General features: G+C 45.2%; 1 protein-coding gene across 1 annotated transcript; it reads right to left on the reverse strand.

The window, feature by feature from the left end:
• Positions 1 to 8914: 8914 nt before the first annotated feature.
• On the reverse strand, positions 8915 to 23652 carry LOC127343542 (uncharacterized). Its single transcript, XM_071820959.1, has 7 exons — positions 23576 to 23652; positions 11667 to 12318; positions 11347 to 11549; positions 11180 to 11253; positions 11020 to 11095; positions 10467 to 10551; positions 8915 to 9143 (listed from the first exon to the last, which is right to left on the reverse strand). The coding sequence occupies exons 1-3, from the start codon at positions 23650 to 23652 to the stop codon at positions 11367 to 11369; spliced, it is 912 nt and encodes a 303-aa protein (XP_071677060.1). The 3' UTR covers positions 8915 to 9143; positions 10467 to 10551; positions 11020 to 11095; positions 11180 to 11253; positions 11347 to 11366.
• Positions 23653 to 27034: the final 3382 nt, after the last annotated feature.

A 27034-nucleotide genomic window follows, 5' to 3' on the forward strand; every position in this document is an offset into this window, starting at 1 on the left:
ATCGTATATATGGGAAACGGACTTACTTCTCCTCTTCCCTCATCTTCCTCTTCCGCTTCCTTCTTTTCTCCTCACCGATGGCCTCCTCCGCCTCCTCCTCTCCTCCTCCTTTGGTGGCATCCTCCTCCTCTAGTAGCCTCTGATGGGCTCCTACTCCTCCAACGGCGTCGCCCTCCTCCTCCTCCACCTCCGGCCTCCTTCTCCTCCACCTACACCGCGCCTCCCCTCCTCCTCATGCGCCTCCTACACCGGCGCAATATTTGAGTTATTTGACCAATTTAGTGATCTCTAACTAATCTTAATATTTAGTCAAATTACTTACTCATGGTTAAATTTCCCGATCGGTCACCCATCCTCAAACTACTCCAGCCCAACTACGCTTAACTTTTGAGTTCCTTCCGAATAAGCTTCCAAGTACATCAGCATACCTTATTGCTATATTTTAGTATCATATCGATCCTATTAACCTCTTGGTCACAATGTCACATTTCTTCATTGTTTGAATTCTAAATAATTATTTCAATAAACAAAAATAATGAAGTAATAATAATCTTGAATAAATAAAATCTGAATCTTATTTTTTGAATTTCAAATAATCCTTTTTTCGCAAAACCTAAAATCTGTTTTTTTTTTAATATTTCCCTTTGGAAGTTTAAAAATAAAAAAATGCTAAACAACCATAGGTGGTTGAATTCAGATTAAAATCAAAAAAACCAAGAAAGTCGGTAGCCCCGGTTGGTGTCTCCGGAACTAAAGATACACCCTAGTCCTGGTTGGTATCTCCAACTGAGACTAAATGGGCTCGCACCAGCCGAAGCATGCCACAACCCCTTTAGTCTCGGTTGGAATTTCCAACCGGGACTAAAGCTGGCCGTGCCCGTGGGACTAATGCTCACATTAGTCCCGGCCTCAAAAACGGCCGAACCTAAAGCTCCGAACGGAAGGTCTTTTTTTCTACTAGTGCCTTCACACACGTCAAGATGTCAACACTAAGTGGTGATTTTTATCCTAGTATGTTTTCGAGTTTAAGAAAAGATCTGAGATACAATCTGAAGAACGGTTCTACATACCTACAAAGTTTTGTTAGTATCATTTTTATTAATTTGTGATCTAAAAGATCAAATATGTAGATTTATAATAATGAATTAGATCCCTAAAGATGCATTTTTCTGTGTGATATGTGAATTAACACATTTCTCATGAAGTTCTACAGGCGCATGATCAACTATACATAGTTATGCAAAAAATAGTTTTTTTAACAATACAAATAATACTGTCATATGGAGCACCGCTCCCAAATTTTTGGGCAGGGCGGACTATATTTGTGTGGATGTTTACGTTCTTCATCTAGTTTTCCTTGTTTGTCCTCTGCTTTTCTTCACGTTTTGCTTTGTTGTTACTGTTTTCTGTAGTTATTTTTTTAATTTGGGAACAACTCTTGTACCTGCATCAAAAATATGCATACGAAGAGATCAGGTATCCTCGGAGGCGACGGGAAAGATTCACCGGCACCAACTGGAGACCATGAATGTTGGATCGCTTCTTCCTTTCCACCTTGATCCATTCACCAGCCTTGAACTCTTCCGTGACAAACATCCATGGCTCCAGCATAGCTGCCTTTGGGAGCTCAGTCACCGTCGACACATGCTTCCCCAACATATGAAATACAAGGTTAGGACTTACCGAGGGAGATACCACTACTATCCATTCCATTACAACTTTTCTTTGTTCAGCGTGCTTCTGAAATCTCTTTGCCCCCTGCCCCAATGCGACCAAGAAAACGACTCCACAAAAGAGCTTGATGAGTGCGTTATGTACACATTAACATTGGAATGGATAACATGGGAAGTAGACACATATACTCACAAAAATACATACACATGAACATGGGAAGTACACATATATTGTCACAATAAACACACACCCTACAACATCGCGATGGAGGTGGCTACATGATTAAAGATACGAAGAGGAACATTTTTTACCTAACGTGGATGTCGGCGTACTATGAATTTGTCCGCCATCACTACAACCGCCTAAACAAATTCAATGATAAATACTCGTAATGCATCTTTGATTTTCGTTGTTTGGACATTTTTGAACTTGTGTAGCTTTGTGCATCTTACTTATGCAGAGGCCGAGCTAATGCTTAAATTTTTAAGTAACATATCGGAAAAAAATTAAATACAAACAATTGTATCATACACCTAATAAGATGTAGATTTGCGCATCTGAGAAATCACTACACCTATTGACGTGGAAGCTAATGTTGAGCTATAGTCACGGAAAAAGTCCATAATTTAGAGTCGTGGCCGAAAAAATATTTTAAAACGCAAAATCAAAACGGACAAGCACCTCCCTGCCCGGAGTTTCTGGAACATCCCGCTCGCTCCACATGAGGACTTTTTCGAGAGTGTTGACTCAATTCTTTAGAGAGAAAAAGTACATACCATGTAAATCAAAGGGAGTATTGGGCCATAATGGGCTGCCAGTAATTCTCTCTTGTGCATAGTGTAACCCAGGTCCCCTCTCGCACAAGCGGAGGCTATATAACCCAACGCACAATGTGAAGCCCAATGAGATGGGCCATATAAGTTTTTTGCTGAAAAGTAGCCCTTTTGTTATCCACAATGGACAGGTGGACACCCACTCGAATTTTTTTCCCTCTCCACTCTACATATTGAAGCCAAGAGACATATATGTGAAGCACAGGCTTCTGTGATAATTTGTTGTCTGTATGTCCAATAATAAATATCTCAAGGTTACGTTGAGGTGTTTGGATAAGAGGTTCTTTTAGTAGCGTTGGTGTTAAGTTTAAATTTTGAACTAAATTGTAGAAATTGAAGACTCCCTACAGAAGTACTACATCTCCTCTTTAAGCAATACAAGTACCACCACGGCACCATATGATTTACATATACTACATAAATTAAATGGGGGGATGTATTCATGTATCTTGGTGAGTATTACTCCCTCTGTCTCGGTTCACAGGGCTTAATCTGAAAAAATATGTGTCCCATATTACCTCTCATCTAAGGCATGCATGTATTTAAATTAGAAGTTATAACCTTCTCGAATTAGTCTCCACCTTCCCTTTTCTTCTTTTTCTACTCGCTGGGAACAGCCTTGTGCATGCTGGTGGACAAATTTGCATGGGGGCATGTTCTCGGCTCCATGCAGGCTTTGTAATTCGATTACCAACTTCATTAGTATTGAAAGTAGCAAGAGAGAAGGCAACGCTCCGGAGAGTTTTCCTCATCCAATGAAACAATGCCTTAGTCATGTTGCCCTCTAAGCCGAGACCTCTAAGCCGAGACGGAGGGAGTAGAAGCTCTGACATATAGCCCATAAATCAAATGAGGGGTGTATTCCTGTATATTGATGGTACATTATTGCACCTTTAACTATTCTGATGGAATGATATCATTGCAGAGAGTGCAATTATGCAAGGGACTCTAGAACTTCATTAACCCTTCCAGGAAATACTGGGTATAGTACATAAATCTCGTCAAGTCGAAAGCTTGCAACCTCATAAAAAATAAATCATATGAATCCTCAAGTTCTCCATCCGTTCCCGAACAAGTGCCACGGATACGTGTGAATCTAACACCATATGTGATGCTTTACTTTGAAACGAGGAATTAGAAACCTTTGGACCTCGCCCCGAGAAAAGAATGCAAGGATTTTCACATGGAGTGTTATTTGGTTATTAGGAAGAGAGAAGTGAGAGCAAAATATATAGCAAAGATGCAGTCGACCCTTTCAGATGATTTTCTCCAGGAGGTTAGAACATAGTTTTGGTTTCATCCAAAGTTTGTTGGAAGGATTGATATTTTTTTCGATAAAGATGGAAGGATTGATATTGCGTGAAGTTTGTAGGCGCAATTAATTTTACCTTCTCCATGGATTATGTTTCGGTTTCAAGCGACACTCGCAAGGCACCCTGAAAGTCTGAATCTGCACTCTCTCTGCCTCTAACACTTGTCTGTTCATCAGTCCATTATTTGCACTTTTCCAGATGCTAGCCCCGGTAATTTCGATCAGATGAAGAGTGCCATTGGTTATTAATACATCATAATTCTGTTGAATATTTAAGCAAATATTCATATGAAATAATCCGTACAAGTAATTGATAAATCATGACTATGAAAACAACAAATAAACTAATCGTGCAAACAAGTAAGATAGATGAACAAATCACATCTAAACAAGATAAACCGATCGCATCTACCACAGAAACTAGAAAAAGAAACTCTAACAGAAACTGAAAGAGAAACGACAAGATCACATACTTCGCAGCAGTGTCGTTATCGCCCATGTTGAGGTTGCCGAAGAAGTCGCTGAGGTCCGGGAAGAAGTTGTCGGTGTGGAGGAACTCGTCGTCCGATGATGATGTCGTGATGCCAGTAGTCGCGCCGGAGCGCTCCCTAAAAACCTGATTGCCCCTCACCTGTACAGGTTCACGAGAGGCAGGGTTCCGGAGGCCTACTGTCCCGACAGCCGGTGCACGCCGACGGACGGGATGAGGAAGACGAAGGCGATGGCGGCGCAATGAACTGAAAACAGGTAGTCGTGTATGCGTCTAGTATTGTCTTCGGTTTTGCGTCAGCGCTTATATAGTGCGGTTCGGGAAGGTCGTGGGACTCAGCCCACGTACGAGTTCACGATCCGGAAAAACCGGAACGAAAACGGCTATGTTAACGTCCGTTAATGACTCGTAATTGATTACACAATTAATTTCGCAAACAGCAAAAAGATAAGCTCGGCTCGGCGAGATTCCCGCAACCTGCTGTGCGTCGGGACGCGTCGTGACGAGGCGAGGCGAGGCGTGGCGAGGCGGGCGGCGGAGGAGGAGGAGTGCGCGAGGGATCTCTCTCTTCTCACTCACTTACTAGGACTAAAACATCACACCTTATATACCACTCCAACTCTCTTCCAACTAGCAATGTGGAACTAAACTTTAGCCCCCACTAGTGTTCCCACTGATTTTTGGAATGGGCCGTGTGAGTTTTAGAATTTGATAATGGGCCATGGGCCAAAGGCCAAATGCCCAAAATTCCAGCAATCCCCCACAAACTCTCATTGGCACATCTCATCAATAAGTTTCCAGAACATTGTTTTATATACCGGTATGTCGTGGAGACTGTTAAGTTGAACTTCCACCTAAAACTTCATATTACACTAGATTGCAACTTGGATAGTGGACTATGCTTTGAACTACAAGTTTTCTGCGCACTAGCTTCATACAAAGCCTAGACCGATACTAGGCTGCCGCAAGGCTTCCTCGCGGTTTGGAGCTTATATGTCATACTCCAGGGCCTTTCATGAGTTTACTAGAGAGCACTCAACTCTCATAGATTGCGACGTTTAACAATCAGACTCACATATGTGTGTTCTTCAAAAGATGTTCTGCAGGACAACATCTCTGCTAAAATAAGCCACTTAGAACACATTAAGATAATTATCAACCTGCCATGTAGAGTAGGAGAATATTGCATCTTACGGAGTGGTAAAATTGCTATAGGGATATATACTCTCCTCCCAGCTGACCAACAGCTTGTCTCCCAGCTCTAATTCACGGGATCTCCGATCACATAGAGTGGGTTTCCACCGTGGGAAGCTCATAGTGTGGGTCTCATACCCATCTCCCTCGATGCATTTTCTATCACATTCCGTGATAGTCCCTTTGTGAAGGGGTCTGCCAGGTTTCTAGCCGTATGGATATAATCCAACGATATAACTCCGGAGTTTCTCATTTTCCTGACAGTTTTCAGTCTCCTCTACACATGCCTTGATGATTTCATATTATCCTTAGAACTGTTTACTTTGACGATCACATTTTGATTATCACAGTTCATAGGAATAGTGGGTATTGGTTTCTCAACTACAGGTAAGTCCATCAAGAGCTCACGAAGCCACTCCGCTTCAACAGTGGCTGTGTCTAATGATGTGAGTTCTGCTTCCATAGTTGACCTCGTAATGATGGTCTGCTTGCAAGACTTCCAGGAAACAGCGCCACCTCCAAGTGTAAACAAATAACGACTTGTGGCCTTAGTCTCATCAGATATCCAATTTGCATCACTATAACCCTCAAGTACCCTTGGATACCCAGTATAGTGAATGCCATAACTTGAAGTGCCTTTCAAATAGCGCAAAACTCTCTCAAGAGCATACCAATGAACATCTCCAGGTCTAGACACAAAATGGCTGAGATTACTTACAGCAAAGGAGATGTCAGGCCTCGTGGCGCTGGCTAAATACATAAGCGAGCCAATGATCTGCGAATATCGCAATTGATCTCTAGAAATTCTTTTATTATTACGAATTATCACACTAGGATCATAAGGCGTTGGAGAAGATTTGCAGTCGCTATACCCGAAGCGACTCAGGATCTTTTCCACATAGTAGGACTGAAGCAATATAATCCCACCATCGTTATCCTTCAGTAGCTTGATGTTTAAGATCACATCAGCTACTCCCAAGTCCTTCATCTCAAAATAACTAGATAGGAACTCCTTGACCTCCTTAATCACAGTAAGGTTGGTCCCAAATATCAATATGTCATCGGCATAGAGACAAAGAATAACTCCCTCGCCCCACCATGGCGATAGTATACACACTTGTCAGCTTCGTTTACAACAAAGCCTTCCGCGGTTAAAGTTCTTTCAAACTTCTCATGTCACTGCCTAGGCGCTTGCTTAAGCCCATATAAAGACTTCAGTAATTTACACACCTTTCCTTATTGACCATCTACTACAAATCCATCAGGCTGCTCCATATAAATCTCCTCTTCAATCTCTCCATTTAGGAAAGCAGTCTTAACATCCATTTGATGAACAAGAAGATCATGTGAGGCAGCCAAGGATAGTAGCACTCGAATGGTGGTCAATCTGGCAACAGGTGAGTATGTATCAAAGAAATATTCACATTCTTTCTGGGTATAACCCTTGGCTACAAAACGTGCCTTGTACTTTTCAATAGTACCATCATGCCTAAGTTTTTTCTTAAACACCCATTTACATCCTACAGGTTTGCACCCATAAGGACGACCAGTAATTTCCCAAGTTCCATTGGCTAAGATAGAATCCATCTCGCTACGGACAGCTTCCTTCCAGTAGTCAGCATTCAGAGATGCATAGGCTTCTGAAATAGAAGTGTGAGTGTCATCCACGAGGTACACAATGAAATCATGTCCAAAGGACTTTGCAGTCCTCTCTATCTTGCTCCTTTTGGGAGCTTCATTGTCATCCTCCACAGGATTATCAAAGTGTTTTATAGCTTTGGTAGGTTCAGGAAATAATTCCTGAGTAGATGAACTGGGCATCTCCTGAATTGATGAGCTAGACGTTTCTTTCATAGGAAAGATGTCCTCTGATACGTCTCCAACGTATCGATAATTTCTTATGTTCCATGCCACATTATTGATGTTATCTACATGTTTTATGCACACTTTATGTCATATTCGTGCATTTTCTGGAACTAACCTATTAACAAGATGCCGAAGTGCCGCTTGTCGTTTCTGCTTTTTGGTTTCGTAAATCCTAGTAACGAAATATTCTCGAATTGGACGAAATCAACGCCTGTGGTCCTATTTTTCCATGAAGCTTCCAAGACCGAAGAGGAGACGAAGGGGGCCACGAGGTGGCCACACCCTAGGGCGGCGCGGCCGGCCCCCGGCCGCGGCCCTATGGTGTGGGCCCCTCGTGCCGCCTCCCCGACTCCGCCCTTCCGCCTACTTAAAGCCTCCGTTGCGAAACCCCCGCATCGAGAGCCACGATACGGAAAACCTTCCAGAGACGCCGCCGCCGCCGATCCCATCTCGGGGATTCAGAGATCGCCTCCGGCACCACCGCCGGAGAGGGGAATCATCTCCTGAGGACTCTACGCCGCCATGGTCGCCTCCGAGTGATGCGGGTGTAGTCTACCCCTGGACTATGGGTCCATAGCAGTAGCTAGATGGTTGTCTTCTCCCCATTGTGCTTCATTGTCGGATCTTGTGAGCTGCCTAACATGATCAAGATCATCTATCTGTAATTCTATATGTTGCGTTTGTTGGGATCCGATGAATAGAGAATACTTGTTATGTTGATTATCAAAGTTATGTCTATGTGTTGTTTATGATCTTGCATGCTCTCCGTTACTAGTAGATGCTCTGGCCAAGTAGATGCTTGTAACTCCAAGAGGGAGTATTTATGCTCGATAGTGGGTTCATGTCTCCGTGAACTGGGAAGTGACAAATCTCTAAGATTATGGATGTGCTGTTGCCACTAGGGATAAAACATTAGTGCTATGTTCAAGGATGTAGTTACTGATTACATTACGCGCAATACTTAATGCAATTGTCTGTTGTTAGCAACTTAATACTGGAGGGGGTTCGGATGATAACCTGAAGGTGGACTTTTTAGGCATAGATGCATGCTGGATAGCGGTCTATGTACTTTGTCGTAATGCCCAATTAAATCTCACAATACTCATCATAATATGTATGTGCATGGTCATGCCCTCTTTATTTGTCAATTGCCCAACTGTAATTTGTTCACCCAACATGCTGTTTATCTTATGGGAGAGACACCTCTAGTGAACTGTGGACCCCGGTCCAATTCTCTATACTGAAATACAATCTACTGCAATACTGTTCTACTGTTTTCTGCAAACAATCATCTTCCACACAATACGGTTAATCCTTTGTTACAGCAAGCCGATGAGATTGACAACCTCACTGTTTCGTTGGGGCAAAGTACTTTGGTTGTTGTGACGCCCCAAAACCGGTACCATGAGGATCCTAGCAAATCCGCCGAAATCCGCACGATATCGATTTTAGGAGACGCACCACCAAGCGCCTCGTACACGCCAAAGCATGCACGCGATGCGGGTGGAATCAATCACGAGAGGTAACATTACAACAGGATTACAATAGAGCCCACAAGAAACATATATATTACAACAACGACTTCAACGAGTCAAGATACAAATATACAATACAAAGATCCAAGTCATACAGAAGATCAAATACATCCGAGTACGGACAAGATACAAATTTGGACTAAGAGTCCTGAAGAAACCAGTGGCGTCCATAACCCTGCCCAGGCCAAGCCGGAAGGGTAACCTTGCTAGCGTCGTCTTCATCGAACATATCTTCATACCTGCCCGGTTATATCCCGTAGAAGCAGCAATAAGTACGGGTTCGTACTTAACAAGACTTCAAGACGTATAAGCATTCGTCAACCAGTCGTCCTTTGTACTTGAGGCACGCAGGGGACTTAGAGGACGCAAGAGGAACGTCATAGGCAATATGGTGGGGTTAAGCGGCAGCGCGCAAGCACTAGAAAACCTATAGAGACACTCTACAACAGTCGTCTATCAGAGAGGGTGAGAGAGCGCATAAACTAACAGTTCTATACTCTGCAAACATAACACAGCCGATGCGTTCCCCCCTCGCAAGGAAGTACTTACAAAGGCACTCACACGGTTGTCAAGTTTTAACCATTTATTATTAAAGTTGTGCTAACTTACTACACAAGTTATTATTAATAAACAACAGGTGTAAGTTGTCTATGGTCAAGTCATACAGCTCCAAGTCGTCCATAACCGCGGACGCGGCTTATCGATAAGATTTTACCCTGCAGGGGTGCCCAAATGTGCCCACACGCACGATCAACCCAATTTCTTCAGTTGGATTTAACGTCTCGCACTCTCCTTCACGAAAACAATGTACAGGAAGCCACATAACTAATTTGAACCCGTATCGAAGTCCGGCCGTATCTCCGAAGCGGACTTAGCTATGTGTGTCAACGTGCTAGGTGGTTTAAACACACACTGGGGCGATAAACCACTTCGCAGAGGCTCCACAACCTATACGTGCATACCAGAAACAAGGGATACAAGGCACCCAGGGGCTTCCCAAAGTAAATAAGTAACATGCTGGCATGCACGCAACAACAAATGGTAAAACATTACGAAACTAGTTGTGGCCACTGGACAAAGCTGTAGATTCCGGCAGTGGTCGAGGGGAGACCCAGAAACATACCCACGTGTGGTTAGAGCGCTCAGTCTCGGAACAGATAACAAGAACTCGGGGTCCTAAGATATTTAGGAAACACAAGTGAGCCGTCACAAAACGATCAGCTGACCCATCGATGCCTCCACTAACAACTATTAACAAGTAACCATGATACCCTCAACGGATATAACCATGTAGCATGTGTCATGATCTCCAACAGATAACCCGATAAGATAGCAATAACAGTAACGAGATATAAACAGCACTAGCATGCACTACGACTCGCAAGGCAGACCCGAAACCAAACAATAGTCATAGGTGGTTGGTGGAGGCAATATGGGCTGCTTGAGGTAACAAGTGGAAGGGACACGTGACAAGAACGCAACTTAAGGATAGCATGAGGGAGAAGGCAAAATAAAATAGGTGAGCGACTTCAGAAAGGTGGAGTATAAGGGAAAATGCTTGCCTGTTAAAGCTTGCCGAGGGACATCCGGAGATCTTGTCGTATCTCACCACACCACTTCGCGATCCTATCCGGGAAGAAGCAAATGCTGAAACACACAACGTATGCAAGTCTTACTACTACGGATAAACAAGATCCAGCATGATCAAGATGATATGCATGACATGCCAATTATGATGCGATGCAACTTATCCATATTAAGCGGGATCGGAACCCCGAACAAACAATTATTAGGTTCACGTTATTTTTCTACCGGCAAAGTTAAGGGTTGTTTAGCATGGCATATCATGGCAGGGGTGCGCTACTTCAAAGTTAAACGGAGCGGGGAACCATATCCGGTATTTTCCCAAATACTCCGCATATTAGTTATTAGGTGTGATGCAAACTATCACGACACGACATGATGCGAGATGCAAACAATAATATGGATGAATTATTATTATTCCTCACATTTTTCTGATAAAGTTTCATATAAAACACTTTCTATTCCGAACTACGGATTAAAAGATATGGTTTTACTTTCGGAAAACAGGGATATGAAGTAAACGTTTTATACCCAGAGGAATGACTGACGGTGGGCTGCCAGGGGGACTGGACGATGAACAGGCAACAGATGCTGAGATGGCTACGGCCTGAGGGAAAAGAATAAAATATGAGTATTTTGTCTATGACCAGATTTGATCAAGCGACATACAGCTTCAGAACAAAGAACAGACCAGATGGCTACTTCGTTGATCTTGTGTACATGATGGAGTGCTGGCCTCTTTTGTACCATCTCCAAAAGAGTTATCTGACACACAAACAAAGGAATATAAGGCTGGAGTATTCAGCCGGAGTGGGACATTGAACAAAGATCTCTCCAAGGAAAAACAAAGGGACAAACCAAGCTGGAATAGCTTCAGATCAAGTTGACGTGGAGTACTGCATCAAATGGAACCAACAAAGCAGCTCTTTGCCTCCTGCTGCACGCGATACCCACGGATGGAGGAGCGACGGGAGCAGACGGAGCCAGCCGGCCGGAGGCGTCGACGGCGGTCTGCGCTTGGCCATGCCGTGGCTTGGATTCTGGCGGACGCTGCTGGCCTGCTGCATGCGCGAATACAACAGCAGCATCAACACGAGATCAAACTCGTTTCCATGCCGACCATGCACGGGACGAAAACAAACGGAGGGATAAAGCTGGATTGGGCAAGAGCTGCTCACTGTGAAGGGGGTGGCGTGGAGCGACACGTCCTCGAGAAACCGGAGAGAATTGGAGACGAAGACGCCGAGAGAAACAGCGAGCGCTCGCGGCTGCTGAGGGCGGACATGGTCGTAGAGCGACGACGGAGACGCAGCACTGCCGCCGAAGGTACACGGACGGAAACGAGGACGGAGACCTTGGCGAGGCGCCGGGACCGGGACGTCGCGCAGGACGCGCGCGCGGTTGAGCACGTCGGGAGGATCTTGGTCGAGCGGACGCCGGCGGTCGCAGAGCTTGGCGGAGGTCGACGAAGAGCAGCTCCGGCGTACGCGCTGTAACCAGGCGGACGACGATCTTGGCAGAGACGTGCTTGGCGGCGGGGTCCGGGGAGAGCCGGGCGGCGTCGAGGACGGTGAGCAGGTGCGCGCGCAGAACGCGGGCGTACGCGCTCGCGACAGAACGTGCTGGTGCGCGCCGGGGACGGAGAAGAAGATGGTGGACGTGCTCGACGAGGTGCTGCACGGAGGCGCTGGGGAGGTCCAGGTCGGGATGGTGAGCTGCTGCGGTCTAGCGGCGATGGATGTGGTTGAGCATGGAAACGAGCGGGAGAAAAAGGAGGGGTGGAAGAGAGTGGCGGCGGGGAGGAAGGCAGCTAGAGGGATAGGGTTTGGTCTAGGCCGCAGCGAGTTTTATACAAGGGGAGTGGTGCATGGCAGCCGTCCCATCGCTTGGACAGCGATGTGCCGGAGCACGGATGCTCTGCCGTACAGGGAAAAAGAAACACAGGAAGTTGGTCTCACTGAGATAGATGGCCGTGGGCCAAAAATGATTATTGGGCTGAGCTGCTGATTAGTTGCAACAGGATGGAGGATGGTTTGGTTCGTTGGAACAAAAGAGAGATTGGGCTAGAGGCCGCATGCACTCTTTTTTGCTAACTACCAGAATTTGGTAATTTGCAAGAGATGAAAAGAGAGAAAGATTAGATATCGTTTATAGAAGATACAGCAAGGCCAGAACTTTGAGACTTTAGGTTTGCATTGCAAACTAAATTGCAACAAAACAATTTGAAAGATTTAAAAATGTTTGGTTTTGGAGTTTTGTTAAATGAATAGAAAAGAGGAGGTTTATTATAAAAACCATATGAGAGGGTAAAATAAAGTAATTAGGATTTATAAAATAATTTTATTTATTTAAAACATGAATGATATGATGCATAAAATAAAAAGAACAACCAAATCTAATATGGGGATTTTTCCTGGGTCGCTACAGTTGTGTTGTGCAGGTTCCACGTTGGCGCCGGAATCTCTGGTGTTGCGCCGCACTACATCCCGCCGCCATCAACTTTCAACGTGCTTCTTGGCTCCTCCTGGTTCGATAAACCTTGGTTTCTTTCTGAGGGAAAACTTGCTGCTGTGCGCATCATACCTTCCTCTTGGGGTTCCCAACGAACGTGTGAGTTACACGCCATCAAGCTCTTTTTCTGGCGCCGTTGCCGGGGAGATCAAGACACGCTGCGAGGGGAGTCTCCACTTCCCAATCTCTTTACTTTGTTTTTGTCTTGCTTAGTTTTATTTACTACTTTGTTTGCTGCATTAAATCAAAATACAAAAAAATTAGTTGCTAGTTTTACTTTATTTGCTATCTTGTTTGCTATATCAAAAACACAAAAAAATTAGTTACTTGCATTTACTTTATCTAGTTTGCTTTATTTACTGTTGCTAAAATGGCTACCCCTGAAAATACTAAGTTCTGTGACTTCACAACCACAAATAATAATGATTTCTTATGCACACCTATTGCTCCACCTGCTACTACAGCAGAATTCTTTGAAATTAAACCTGCTTTACTAAATCTTGTTATGCGAGAGCAATTTTCTGGTGTTAGTTCTGATGATGCTGCTGCCCATCTTAATAATTTTGTTGAACTATGTGAAATGCAAAAATATAAAGATGTAGATGGTGACATTATTAAACTAAAATTGTTCCCTTTCTCATTAAGAGGAAGAGCTAAAGATTGGTTGCTATCTCTGCCTAAGAATAGTATTGATTCATGGACTAAATACAAGGATGCTTTTATTGGTAGATATTATCCCCCTGCTAAAATTATATCTTTGAGGAGTAGCATAATGAATTTTAAACAATTAGATATTGAGCATGTTGCACAAGCATGGGAAAGATTGAAATCTTTGGTTAAAAATTGCCCAACCCATGGACTGACTACTTGGATGATCATCCAAACCTTCTATGCAGGACTAAATTTTTCTTCGCGGAATTTATTGGATTCAGCTGCTGGAGGTACCTTTATGTCCATCACTCTTGGTGAAGCAACAAAGCTTCTTGATAATATGATGATCAACTACTCTGAATGGCACACGGAAAGAGCTCCACAAGGTAAGAAGGTAAATTCTGTCGAAGAAACCTCTTCCTTGAGTGATAAGATTGATGCTATTATGTCTATGCTTGTGAATGATAGGACAAATGTTGATCCTAATAATGTTCCGTTAGCTTCATTGGTTGCACAAGAAGAACATGTTGATGTAAACTTCATTAAAAATAATAATTTCAGCAACAATGCTTACCGGAACAATTATAGTAACAACTATAGGCCATATCCTTATAATAATGGCAACGGCTATGGTAATTCTTATGGGAATTCTTACAACAATAATAGGAACACACCCCCTGGACTTGAAGCCATGCTTAAAGAATTTATTAGTACACAAACTGCTTTTAACAAATCTGTTGAAGAAAAGCTTGAGAAAATTGATATACTTGCTTCTAAAGTCGATAGTCTTGCTGCTGATGTTGATCTTTTGAAATCGAAAGTTATGCCTAATGAAAATCATCATAACAAAATTACTACTACAGCAAATGGATTCAAGTTAGAATTAATGAGAATATAAGATTAATGGCCGAACTGCGTGCTAGGTGGGATAGAGAAGAAAATGAAAAACTAGCTAAAGAGAAGAATGTAGCTAAAGTTTGGACTATTACCACCACAAGCAATGTTAATGCTACACATGTTGCTGCACCTCCTACTATTAATGGTAAAATAATTGGTGTTGGCAATGTTTCTACTCCTAGTGCAAAGCGTACAAAACTGCCTGAAACTGCTAAAACTCATTAAACCGCTCGTGATAAAGCTGCTGAAATTTTTTCCAACATTGGGGATGATGATCCCATTGCTTTAGATTATAATGGTTTGAATTTTGATGATTGCCACATCTCTGAAGTTATAAAGTTCTTGCAAAAACTTGCTAAAAGTCCTAATGCTAGTGCTATAAATTTGGCTTTTCACGCAACATATTACAAATGCTCTCATAAAAGCTAGAGAAGAGAAACTAGAACGCGAAGCCTCTATTCCTAGAAAGCTAGAGGATGGTTGGGAGCCCATCATTAAGATGAAGGTTAAAGATTTTGATTGTAATGCTTTATGTGATCTTGGTGCAAGTATTTCTGTTATGCCTAAGAAAATCTATAATATGCTTGACTTGCCACCGCTGAAAAATTGTTATTTGGATGTTAATCTTGCTGATCATTCTACAAAGAAACCTTTGGGGAAAGTTGATAATGTTCGCATTACCGTTAACAATAACCTTGTCCTCGTTGATTTTGTTGTCTTGGATATTGAATGCAATGCATCTTGTCCCATTATATTGGGAAGACCTTTTCTTCGAACTGTTGGTGCTATCATTGATATGAAGGAAGGTAATATAAAATATCAATTTCCTCTCAAGAAAGGTATGGAACACTTCCCTAGAAAGAGAATGAAGTTACCTTTTGATTCTATTATTAGAACAAATTATGATGTTGACATTTCGTCTTGATAATACTTGATACACACTTTCTGCGCCTAGCTGAAAGGCGTTAAAGAAAAGCGCTTATGGGAGACAACCCATGTTTTTACCTACAGTACTTTGTTTTTATTTTGTGTCTTGGAAGTTGTTTACTACTATAGCAACCTCTCCTTATCTTAGTTTAGTGTTTTGTTGTGCCAAGTAAAGTCGTTGATAGAAAAGTTCATACTAGATTTGGATTACTGCGCAGAAACAGATTTCTTTGCTGTCACGAATCTGGGCTGTTTTCTCTGTAGGTAACTCAGAAAATTATGCCAATTTACGTGAGTGATCCACAGATATGTACGCAACTTTCATTCAATTTGAGCATTTTCATTTGAGCAAGTCTGGTGCCTCGATAAAATTCGTCAATACGAACTGTTCTGTTTTGACAGATTCTGCCTTTTATTTCGCATTGCCTCTTTTGCTATGTTGGATGAATTTCTTTGATCCATTAATGTCCAGTAGCTTTATGCAATGTCTAGAAGTGTTAAGAATGATTGTGTCACCTCTGAACATGTTAATTTTTATTGTCGCTACCCCTCTAATGAGTTGTCTAAGTTTGGTGTGGAGGAAGTTTTCAAGGATCAAGAGAGGAGTATGATGCAACATGATCAAGGAGAGTGAAAGCTCTAAGCTTAGGGATGCCCCGGTGGTTCACCCCTGCATATTCTAAGAAGACTCAAGCGTCTAAGCTTGGGGATGCCCAAGGCATCCCCTTCTTCATCGACAACATTATCAGGTTCCTCCCCTGAAACTATATTTTTATTCCATCACATCTTATGTGCTTTTCTTGGAGCGTCGGTTTGTTTTTGTTTTTGTTTTGTTTGAATAAAATGGATCCTAGCATTCACTTTGTGGGAGAGAGACACGCTCCGCTGTAGCATATGGACAAGTATGTCCTTAGCTTCTACTCATAGTATTCATGGCGAAGTTTCTTCTTCGTTAAATTGTTATATGGTTGGAATTGGAAAATGATACATGTAGTAAATTGCTATAATGTCTTGGGTAATGTGATACTTGGCAATTGTTGTGCTCATGTTTAAGCTCTTGCATCATATGCTTTGCACCTATTAATGAAGAAATACATAGAGCATGCTAAAATTTGGTTTGCATATTTGGTCTCTCTAAGGTCTAGATAATTTCTAGTATTGAGTTTGAACAACAAGGAAGACGGTATAGATTCTTATAATGTTTTCAATATGTCTTTTATGTGAGTTTTGCTGCACCGGTTCATCCTTGTGTTTGTTTCAAATAAGCCTTGCTAGCCTAAACCTTGTATCGAGAGGGAATACTTCTCATGCATCCAAAATACTTGAGCCAACCACTATGCCATTTGTGTCCACCATACCTACCTACTACATGGTATTTTTCGCCATTCCAAAGTAAATTGCTTGAGTGCTACCTTTAAAATTCCATCATTCACCTTTGCAATATATAGCTCATGGGACAAATAGCTTAAAAACTATTGTGGTATTGAATATGTACTTATGCACTTTATCTCTTATTAAGTTGCTTGTTGTGCGATAACCATGTTCACTGGGGACGCCATCAACTACTCTTTGTTGAATTTCATGTGAGTTGCTATGCATGTTCGTCTTGTCTGAAGTAAGGGAGATCTACCACCTTATGGTTAAGCATGCATATTGTTAGAGAAGAACATTGGGCCGCTAACTAAAGCCATGATCCATGGTGGAAGTTTCAGTTTTGGACATATATCCTCAATCTCATATGAGAAAATTATTAATTGTTGTTACATGCTTATGCATAAAAGAGGAGTCCATTATCTGTTGTTTATGTTGTCCCGGTATGGATGTCTAAGTTGAGAATAATCAATAGCGAGAAATCCAATGCGAGCTTTCTCCTTAGACCTTTGTACAAAGTGCATAGAGGTACCCCTTTGTGACACTTGGTTAAAACATGTGCATTGTGATGATCCGGTAGTGCAAGCTAATTAGGACAAGGTGCGGGCACTATTAGTATACTATGCATGAGGCTTGCAACTTGTAAGATATAATTTACATGAAACATATGCTTTATTACTACCGTTGACAAAATTGTTTCATGTTTTCAAAATCAAAGCTCTAGCACAAATATAGCAATCGATGCTTTTCCTCTATGGAGGACCATTCTTTTACTTTCATTGTTGAGTCAGTTCACCTATTTCTCTCCACCTCAAGAAGCAAACACTTGTGTGAACTGTGCATTGATTCCTACATACTTGCATATTGCACTTATTATACTACTCTATGTTGACAATATCCATGAGATATACATGTTATAAGTTGAAAGCAACCGCTGAAACTTAATCTTCCTTTGTGTTGCTTCAATGCCTTTACTTTGATTTATTGCTTTATGAGTTAACTCTTATGCAAGACTTATTGATGCTTGTCTTGAAGTACTATTTATGAAAAGTCTTTGCTATATGATTCACTTGTTTACTCATGTCATATACATTGTTTTGATCGCTGCATTCACTACATATGCTTTACAAATAGTATGATCAAGGTTATGATGGCATGTCACTCCAGAAATTATCTTTGTTATCGTTTTACCTGCTCGGGACGAGCAGAACTAAGCTTGGGGATGCTGATACGTCTCCAACGTATCGATAATTTCTTATGTTCCATGCCACATTATTGATGTTATCTACATGTTTTATGCACACTTTATGTCATATTCGTGCATTTTCTGGAACTAACCTATTAACAAGATGCCGAAGTGCCGCTTCTGTTTCTGCTGTTTTTGGTTTCAGAAATCCTAGTAACGAAATATTCTCGGAATTGGACGAAATCAACGCCCAGGGTCCTATTTTGCCACGAAGCTTCCAGAAGACCGAAGAGGAGACGAAGGGGGGCCACGAGGTGGCCACACCCTAGGGCGGCGCGGCCTGGCCCCTGGCCGCGCGGCCCTATGGTGTGGGCCCCTCGTGCCGCCTCCTGACCTGCCCTTCCGCCTACTTAAAGCCTCCGTTGTGAAACCCCCAGTACCGAGAGCCACGATACGGAAAACCTTCCAGAGACACCGCCGCCGCCGATCCCATCTCGGGGGATTCAGGAGATCGCCTCCGGCACCCTGTCGGAGAGGGGAATCATCTCCCGGAGGACTCTACGCCGCCATGGTCGCCTCCGGAGTGATGAGTGAGTAGTCTACCCCTGGACTATGGGTCCATAGCAGTAGCTAGATGGTTGTCTTCTCCCCATTGTGCTTCATTGTCGGATCTTGTGAGCTGCCTAACATGATCAAGATCATCTATCTGTAATTCTATATGTTGCGTTTGTTAGGATCCGATGAATAGAGAATACTTGTTATGTTGATTATCAAAGTTATGTCTATGTGTTGTTTATGATCTTGCATGCTCTCCGTTACTAGTAGATGCTCTGGCCAAGTAGATGCTTGTAACTCCAAGAGGGAGTATTTATACTCGATAGTGGGTTCATGTCTCCGTGAATCTGGGGAAGTGACAGAAATCTCTAAGATTATGGATGTGCTGTTGCCACTAGGGATAAAACATTAGTGCTATGTTCAAGGATGTAGTTACTGATTACATTACGCGCAATACTTAATACAATTGTCTGTTGTTAGCAACTTAATACTGGAGGGGGTTCGGATGATAACCTGAAGGTGGACTTTTTAGGCATAGATGCATGCTGGATAGCGGTCTATGTACTTTGTCGTAATGCCCAATTAAATCTCACAATACTCATCATAATATGTATGTGCATGGTCATGCCCTCTTTATTTGTCAATTGCCCAACTGTAATTTGTTCACCCAACATGCTGTTTATCTTATGGGAGAGACACCTCTAGTGAACTGTGTACCCCGGTCCAATTCTCTATACTGAAATACAATCTACTGCAATACTGTTCTACTGTTTTCTGCAAACAATCATCTTCCACACAATACGGTTAATCCTTTGTTACAGCAAGCCGGTGAGATTGACAACCTCACTGTTTCGTTGGGGCAAAGTACTTTGGTTGTGTTGTGCAGGTTCCACGTTGGCGCCGGAATCCCTGGTGTTGCGCCGCACTACATCCCGCCGCCATCAACCTTCAACGTGCTTCTTGGCTCCTCCTGGTTCGATAAACCTTGGTTTCTTTCTGAGGGAAAACTTGCTGCTGTGCGCATCATACCTTCCTCTTGGGGTTCCCAACGAACGTGTGAGTTACACGCCATCATCCTCAAAGAAAGTCGCATCATTCTACTCCATAATTGTACCAACATGCATGTCGGATACCTCAGATTTTACTATCAAAAATCTGTAGCCAATGCTATGAAATGCATATCCCAAAAGAACCCAATCCACGGTTTTTGGTCCAAGCTTCCACTTCTTGGGTATCGGAACATTTACTTTCGCCATACAACCCCAAGTTCGTAGGTAAGAGAGTTTCAACCTTTTCCTTTCCCATTCCTCAAAAGGGGTAACGGTTTTGTTCTTTGTGGGGACACGCGGTTTAGGACATGACACGCAGTCAATATCGCCTCCCCCCACCATGCCTTGGATAGACCCGATGTATCTAACATGACGTTAACCAAATCAGTTAGAGTACGGTTGTTTCTTTCGGACACCCCATTTGACTGAGGTGAGTAGGGAGGTGCCCTCTCATGGATAATACCATGTTCCGCACAAAAAGAATCAAACTCGTTGGAAAAATACTCTCCGCCACGATCAGACCTTAGCTGCTTGATCTTTCGATCAAGTTGGTTTTCTGCTTCAGCTTTAAAGATTTTGAAGTGATTAAGAGATTCATCTTTAGATTTCAGGAGGTACACATAACAATATCGAGTAGAGTCATCAATTAAAGTCATGAAGTATCTTTTCCCTCCTTTTGTCAATTCACCATTCATTTCACAAAGATCCGAATGTATAAGCTCCAGCGGTGCCAAGTCTCTTGCCTCCGCAGTCTTGTGAGACTTACGTGGTTTCTTAGCTTGCACAAATACTTGGCACTTGGATTTCTTGACAATAGCAAATTTTGTAATTATATTCATATTCGCTAGTCGCGTCATGCACCCAAAATTAATATGACAAAGTCATGAATGCCAAATATCAGACTCACTATCATTGCAAACATGATTAATAATTTGAGTACATAAGTCTGACAAAGATAAGCGAAACAAGCCTCCGCACACATAACCCTTTCCAATAAATTGTCCACACTTGGAAATTACAACTTTACTGGACTCAAAAACCAACTTAAAACCATCTCGACATAAAAACGATCCGCTAACGAGATTCTTATTAATGGAGGGAACGTGCTACACATTCTTCAGCTGGATGGTCTTTCCCAAAGTAAACTTCAGATCCACCGTGCCAACTCCACGAACAGAAGCACGTGAGTCGTCTCCCATCAGCACGGAGGAAGTCCTTGCGACCTGATAAGAAGAAAACATAGAAACATCAAAACATACATGTGTATTAGCTCCAGTGTCTATCCACCAATCAGGAGAGTTACATACTGAAAGGACAGTAGGAGAAATACCGTACCCAACTTCCTTCATCTCAGTACCAACGCCAATAACAACATTTGCGGACTTGTCGATGTTCCCACGCCGATCATGGCGTTTTGGGCAATCAGGAGCCCGATGTCCAGGAGCGCCACAAACATGGAAATTCCCTTTCTTCGTATAAGGAGTCTTCCTCTTGAAGTTGGTTGAGTTGGAGGCTTTGTTCTTCTCGTCAAACTTGCCCTTTCCATTGTTCTTATTCTTAGACTTGTGAGATTGGAAGTTCTTCTTCCGTACCACATTGGCACTAGAACCTCCCTCAAAACTACGAATGCGTGTGTCATTTTCTCTCGCCTTCTCTTCCACATGAAGCGAGCCAATGTGATTCGAAACGGAAAACTCTTGTCTCTTATGTTTCAGGAAGTAGCAAAGTTCCTCCACGAAGGAGAAAGCTTGGCAATAATGCCACCGGCCAGAAATTTGTCTGGTAAGGTACACTTAAACTGCTCGAGTTCTTTGGCAAGGGACTGAATCTCATGAGCCTGCTCAACCACGGAGCGCTCAACATTCATCTAGTCATAGTATTGTTCCATGACATACAATTCAGTGCCAGCGTCCGAGACCCCAAATTTGGCCTCGAGCGCATCCCACGCATCTTTACCATGGTCGAAAGCTATGTACGGGTCAACAATGTTGTCCCCAAGAATGCTGAACAAGGCCGCCTTAAACATGTCATCGACCTTCTCAAACTTTTCCTGCTCCTCTGCAGAAAGAGGCCCCTCAGGTCTAGCATCTGTGGCGCTAAAACATCGTACGTTTGTAAATCATAGAACTGCCTTGTGCGCCACCTCTTGTAATGCATACCATCAAAGAGGGGAGGTCGATTAGCGGCAGCAACGCTGCTTGAATTGATTTGCCTATAATCAGGTTTTTGGATTGTTGAATATTTAAGCAAATATTCATATGAAATAATCCGTAGAAGTAATTGATAAATCATGACTATGAAAACAACAAATAAACTAATCCTGTAGACTAGTAAGATAGATGAACAGATCACATCTAAACAAGATAAACCGATCGCATCTACCACAGAAACTAGAAGAAGAAACTCTAACAAAAACTGAAAGAGAAACGACAAGATCACATACTTCGTAGCAGTGTCGTTGTCGCCCATGTTGAGGTTGCTGAAGAAGTCACTGAGGTCCGCGAAGAAGTTGTCGGTGTGGAGGAACTCGTCGTCCGATGACGACGTCGTGATGCCAGTAGTCGCGCCGGAGTGCTCCCCAAAAATCTGATTGCCCCTCACCCGTACTGGTTCACGAGAGGCAGGGTTCCGGAGGCCTACTGTCCCGGTAGTCGGTGCACGCCGATAGACGGGATGAGGAAGACAAAGGCGGCGGCGGCAGTGCAATGAACTGGAAACAGGTAGTCGTGTATGCGTCTAGTACTGGCTAGGGTTTTGCGTCAACGCTTATATAGTGCGGTTCGGGAAGGTCGTGGGACTCAGCCCACGTACGAGTTCACGGTCCAGAAAAACCGGAACAAAAACGGCTGTGTTAATGTCCGTTAATGACTCTTAATTAATTACACAATTAATTTTCCAAACAGCAAAAAGAGGAAGAGGAGTGCGCGAGGGCTCTCTCTCTTCTCACTCACTAGGAATAGAACAACCCACCTTATATATCACTCCAACTCTCTTCCAACTAGTAATGTGGGACTAAACTTTAGCCCCCACTAGTGCGGCCACTGATTTTTGGAATGGACCATGTGAGTTTTAGAATTTGATAATGGATCATGTGCTAAAGGCCAATGCTCAAAAATCCAGCAAATTCATTAATCAAAAGGCCAGCCGGGAACGCGTATGTGAACAGAAGAAGCCAATTGTTAAATATACGTTGCTACAGCTCCACTACTACTGTTTGCCCGGCGGCTGGTGCAGCAGCACAGCAAGTCAATGGTGGTGGTGGCAGAGGAGAAGCCAAATTGTAAACGCAGTTTTACTGTGTGGGCGGCGAGCGAGATGACAACACTCGGAATGTTTATGGGCGGAGAGACAGACAAAGTATCGAGATCTCCTCCTCTCCTCGCGTGCAGAAGCAGACGCAGAGGTCATCAGAATTCAGAAGTACGTGGTCCAGCTTCTTTTTCTTCTCTTCTTCGCAGGCCGAGGCAGAGAGTTGCAGCCATGCGCACTGTTGGGACACGTACGTACAGGGGGCATTGAACTGAGGGCATCTTCAGCGGCACGACACATTTTAGCGTCCGCGCGTGTCCGTTTGCATCGATCCTTTTGGTCGAAATCGACCGCGCGTCCGTTTGCGTCGGGGGTGGCTCTAGCGGCACGACGCATTTTTTAGGACGAGTCCTTTTTTTTTTAACATGAAACATAGTTTACATACGTAAAATAAACCTAAAACGCCTACTGCTCCTCGCCGCTGTGCTGCTCGTCGTCGCTGTCGATCACGATGAAGTCCGGTACGACCCAAGGCCAGTTGGCATCCGGGGGAGCGTACGCCGGGCGCGCTGCCGGTGCTGGAGGTTGAGGAGGCTGCGGCTGTGGCGGCGGTGGAGGGGCCAAGTACTGCGGCTGTGGCGGCGGTGGAGGGGCCCAGTACTGCGGCTGTGGCGGTGGAGGCGCCCAGTACTGCGGCTGTGGCGGAGGCGCCGCCGACTCCAGGAGCGCCTGTCGAAGTGCTTTATCCGCCGACAGGCCCGGCGGCATGACGCCGATGGCGTAGCGGGGCACCGGCGGCTGCACAGGCGCGTCGTGCTCGGAGACGAGGACGGCGACCTTCGCCATCTCGTCGTCCGTCATGTTCTCCGGGAACTCGAAGTTCCGGCCCTCCGCCAAGGCCTGCTGCCATTCGTGGAAGACGACAGCGACGAAGTCGTCGCTGTCGTCCTTCGCCTCCTCGCTATGGTACGCGAGCGCCTCGACGTAGTCGTCGTCGTCGTACACAGCGTAGGCTTCGTCGTCGTCGGCGGCGTCGTTGTGCTGCGTCTGCTGACGTCGCGTCCGCGCCTGCTGACGTCGCGTCCGCGCCTGCTGACGACGCGTCGGCGCCTGCTCACGACGAGCCGCCGATGCAGGGCCGAAGGGGTAATCCCTGTCGCCCATGAAGCCTGCCCTTCGTCTCCTGTCCGTCTCCGTGGACAGGTACGTACGCCAAAGCTCGGAGTCGATGGCGTACGCCGGATCGTCGCGGAGGTCCGCCGGCAGATACCGCCTCCTACGTCGGATCTCCGCGGTCCGATCAGGCTCACGCGCAGGTACTGGAGGGATAGGCACCCGGCGGCAGCTGAGCCGCCAGCCACCAGGCAGCTGCACGCCGGACCAGGCGTCGTCGCACGACATCCATTAGCCGTGCATGAGCCTCCCCACCGAGACGGGGAGCGGGATCTTCTTGCTGCCGCTGCCGGAGGCCTCGAAGTCATTCTTCTTCCCCATGGCGCTGCGGCGGTGGTGGTGGTTGTGGAGGTGTGGTCGAAGGAGCGGCGCGGCCGGTGGGCTTTTATGGGCGGGCGCGCGCGGGATACGATGCCATTGAAGGCGGCGCAGAAGCCTAGCCGCCGCCCGCCAGTGCGCGCGCAGAACAGGCAGCCGCGCCATTGATGGCGAAGGCTGCGGCGCAGACGCGGAAGCGCTGACCGCCTGAATCTATGGCGAAGGCTGCGGCGCAGACGCGGAAGCGCTGACCGCCTGAATCGATGCCCTCGATGCAGACTCGCTGCCAGGCGGGCCCGGTGGGGAAGCGAGCAGACACTTTGCGCGTCCGCCGAGCGTCCGCCGCGACGCAAACCTGGCGCATATTTGGGCCAGGTTTGCGTCTCCGCGGACGGCCCGGTCACTTTTCGTCGCCCCGCTGGAGGTGGTGCCAGACGCATTTCCGGTCACGGCGGATGAAAACGGTCGCTCAGCGTCAATTTGCGTCGTGCCGCTGGAGATGCCCTGATGATGTAGCTCACTCGCTCGGCGTGCATGCCATGGCCAGGACGATCCGGCCCTCCTCTACCTGGACTAGCTTCCTGCAGCTGCCTAGCTGCATCCATGGCAGACACACACACAAGCCAGTATCTTCTCTCTCTCTAGAGACATGCATCACCCTGCTTCTCTGTCTACTGTTAGTGAGAGGGCCGCGGAGGCAGAAGGTAGCGTGAGGGAGAGGAAAATGCAGCGAGGGAGGAATGAGAGAGAGATGATTTAAGAGATGATGAGGAGAGTGGTCACATCGCCAGAAGATCCTACCGCTACAACACACCTGCATCGATCCATCCATTCACGATAGGTCGACACATGCATGCGATGCCGGTGCCTGTCTGCCTGCCTGCCTCACTGACTGCGTGCCTTCGCTTCGTACGTACATGCATGGCCATATAAGTGAACCACACACGCACCTACATATGTGGGTAGCTACTGTAGCTGCTACCACTGCCATGCTTTGGTCACCTTTTGTTACTCGAACTGGTCTGTCTGTCTCCACACTGTTTTCTTTGAATTACCAAGCAGGTCTTCTTCTACTGTTGCATAGAAATGGTTTTCTTGTTTTTTTTTTTGTCTCGGTGCATATATTGGCCGCTTGTATGCAAATGGTGCGTGCCCAACGAGGTCGCCGGCTTTCTCGACCTTCGGTTCCCTCCCACTGCCGTCCCAACTTTGTCCCCCCTTCTCTTTCTCTCTAGCTATACTATCTCGATCTCTGAGTTTTAACCGGTGCGTTGTGTGTATGGGTGATGCTCTTTGCGGCCGGGCCTTACGTGCAGCAAGCGCGCTGGCTGCTACTAATAATTTTAAGTCATACATGTCATGTGTTGTCCAATCCACTGCATCTCACAAGATATAGGAAAGGGCTCACCAATTGGGCAGTCTTTGCTTCGTATTGCTTGATCTTTGGCGTTACTCCGTTGGCTTCAGGCTGTGAGACCCCTGCGCGTCGGCGGCTACAGGTTTGGCCAGGAGGATGCTCAGCGGTTGCAGGTGGGGTTTGTGCCGGTCCCTGTTGGGCGGGCGCGAGGTCCCGGAACTCTTTGCTGGGCGAAAGCTCTGTCTTGGCGGTCGGCCAGGACCGACGATGGTGACGCCCGTGGGCGCCACATACTTCTTGAAGGCGTCGTCGAAGCGGGAGTTTCTTGTTCTCCGCTCGGGCTCTCCGGGGGAAACCCTAGACCCCTCGCGGGTTCGGGCGTGGGCGGCGCTCTCGTGTCGCTTTGCCTCTTGGGGCCTCGCTTTGGATGTCCACCGGACAGAGGGACTTGTGGAGTGTTTTGGTGGTTCGACGGAGTCGGGTTCGTCTTCGGTCAGGCGGGGCGCGGCCTTGGGGTCGGCGTGGTAGTTGGAGCGGTGGCTCCGGTCTTTCGCCTCCGCCTGTTGCGTTGAGGTGTGGTGTCGACCTGGATGGTCGTCGACCCGTGTGGAGCGCAGCCTCGGGGCTGGCGTGTGGTGTCGTGTTGTAACGGTTTTTTCGGCCAGTTTTCCTCATAAACGGGTCAACTCTTTTCTCCTATATCAATGAAAGGCAAAGCTTTTGCCTCGTTTCAAAAAAAAAAACGTATCACATCACAGGAGTTCCATATTCCAGGGGATTATTATTAATTATAATTTGGTTGTCGCCTTTTCAAATTCATTTCATACACACATAGACTTAAACAAAAGGGGGGAAACTTTGAATGTGTCTTTCCATGCTTCGGTCGCCATTGACACGACTACCACGGTGGATGTGAAATGGATCTGGGTGCGGAGACGGATCCGACCCGGTTGGGCGGTTGGCGATTTTGTGTGTGGGCAACGCAAGGGCATGCGACACAAGCAACAAACAATACAACATCGCAAGCAGGCCCCGGTGGTTTTAAATACCATGTCACACTGCTAATTTTTGTGTGGGAAATCTGGATCCGTTTCTCACATCAAAGGAGTTCCACAGTCCATGAAATTATTATTAATTATACCGGATTGCTAACTCCGGGTTAGCCGGGAACTAAGTTAGAGTCCGATCAACTCGATGACCGTTAGATTTGCATTGTGATTCGTGCATACGAGAATTACATATGGATGTGTAATTTCACATGCATGTGCAATTGCATATCCTTTGTCCTAGTTGCACGTGAAT

The sequence above is a fragment of the Lolium perenne genome, chromosome 1 (assembly GCF_019359855.2).
Source record: "Lolium perenne isolate Kyuss_39 chromosome 1, Kyuss_2.0, whole genome shotgun sequence".
In the NCBI taxonomy this organism is placed as follows: Eukaryota; Viridiplantae; Streptophyta; class Magnoliopsida; order Poales; family Poaceae; genus Lolium; species Lolium perenne.

Excerpts from the sequence above, each read along its gene's own strand:
- LOC127343542 (XM_071820959.1), bottom strand. The coding sequence starts at position 23,652 with ATGCCGCCGGGCCTGTCGGCGGATAAAGCACTTCGACAGGCGCTCCTG. Across the intron at positions 12,319-23,575 it reads GCGCCTCCGCCACAGCCGCA|ACCAAACCCTATCCCTCTAG; the intron begins GTACTGGGCGCC and ends GCTGCGGCCTAG. Across the intron at positions 11,550-11,666 it reads TCCACGCCACCCCCTTCACA|CAGGCCAGCAGCGTCCGCCA; the intron begins GTGAGCAGCTCT and ends TCGCGCATGCAG.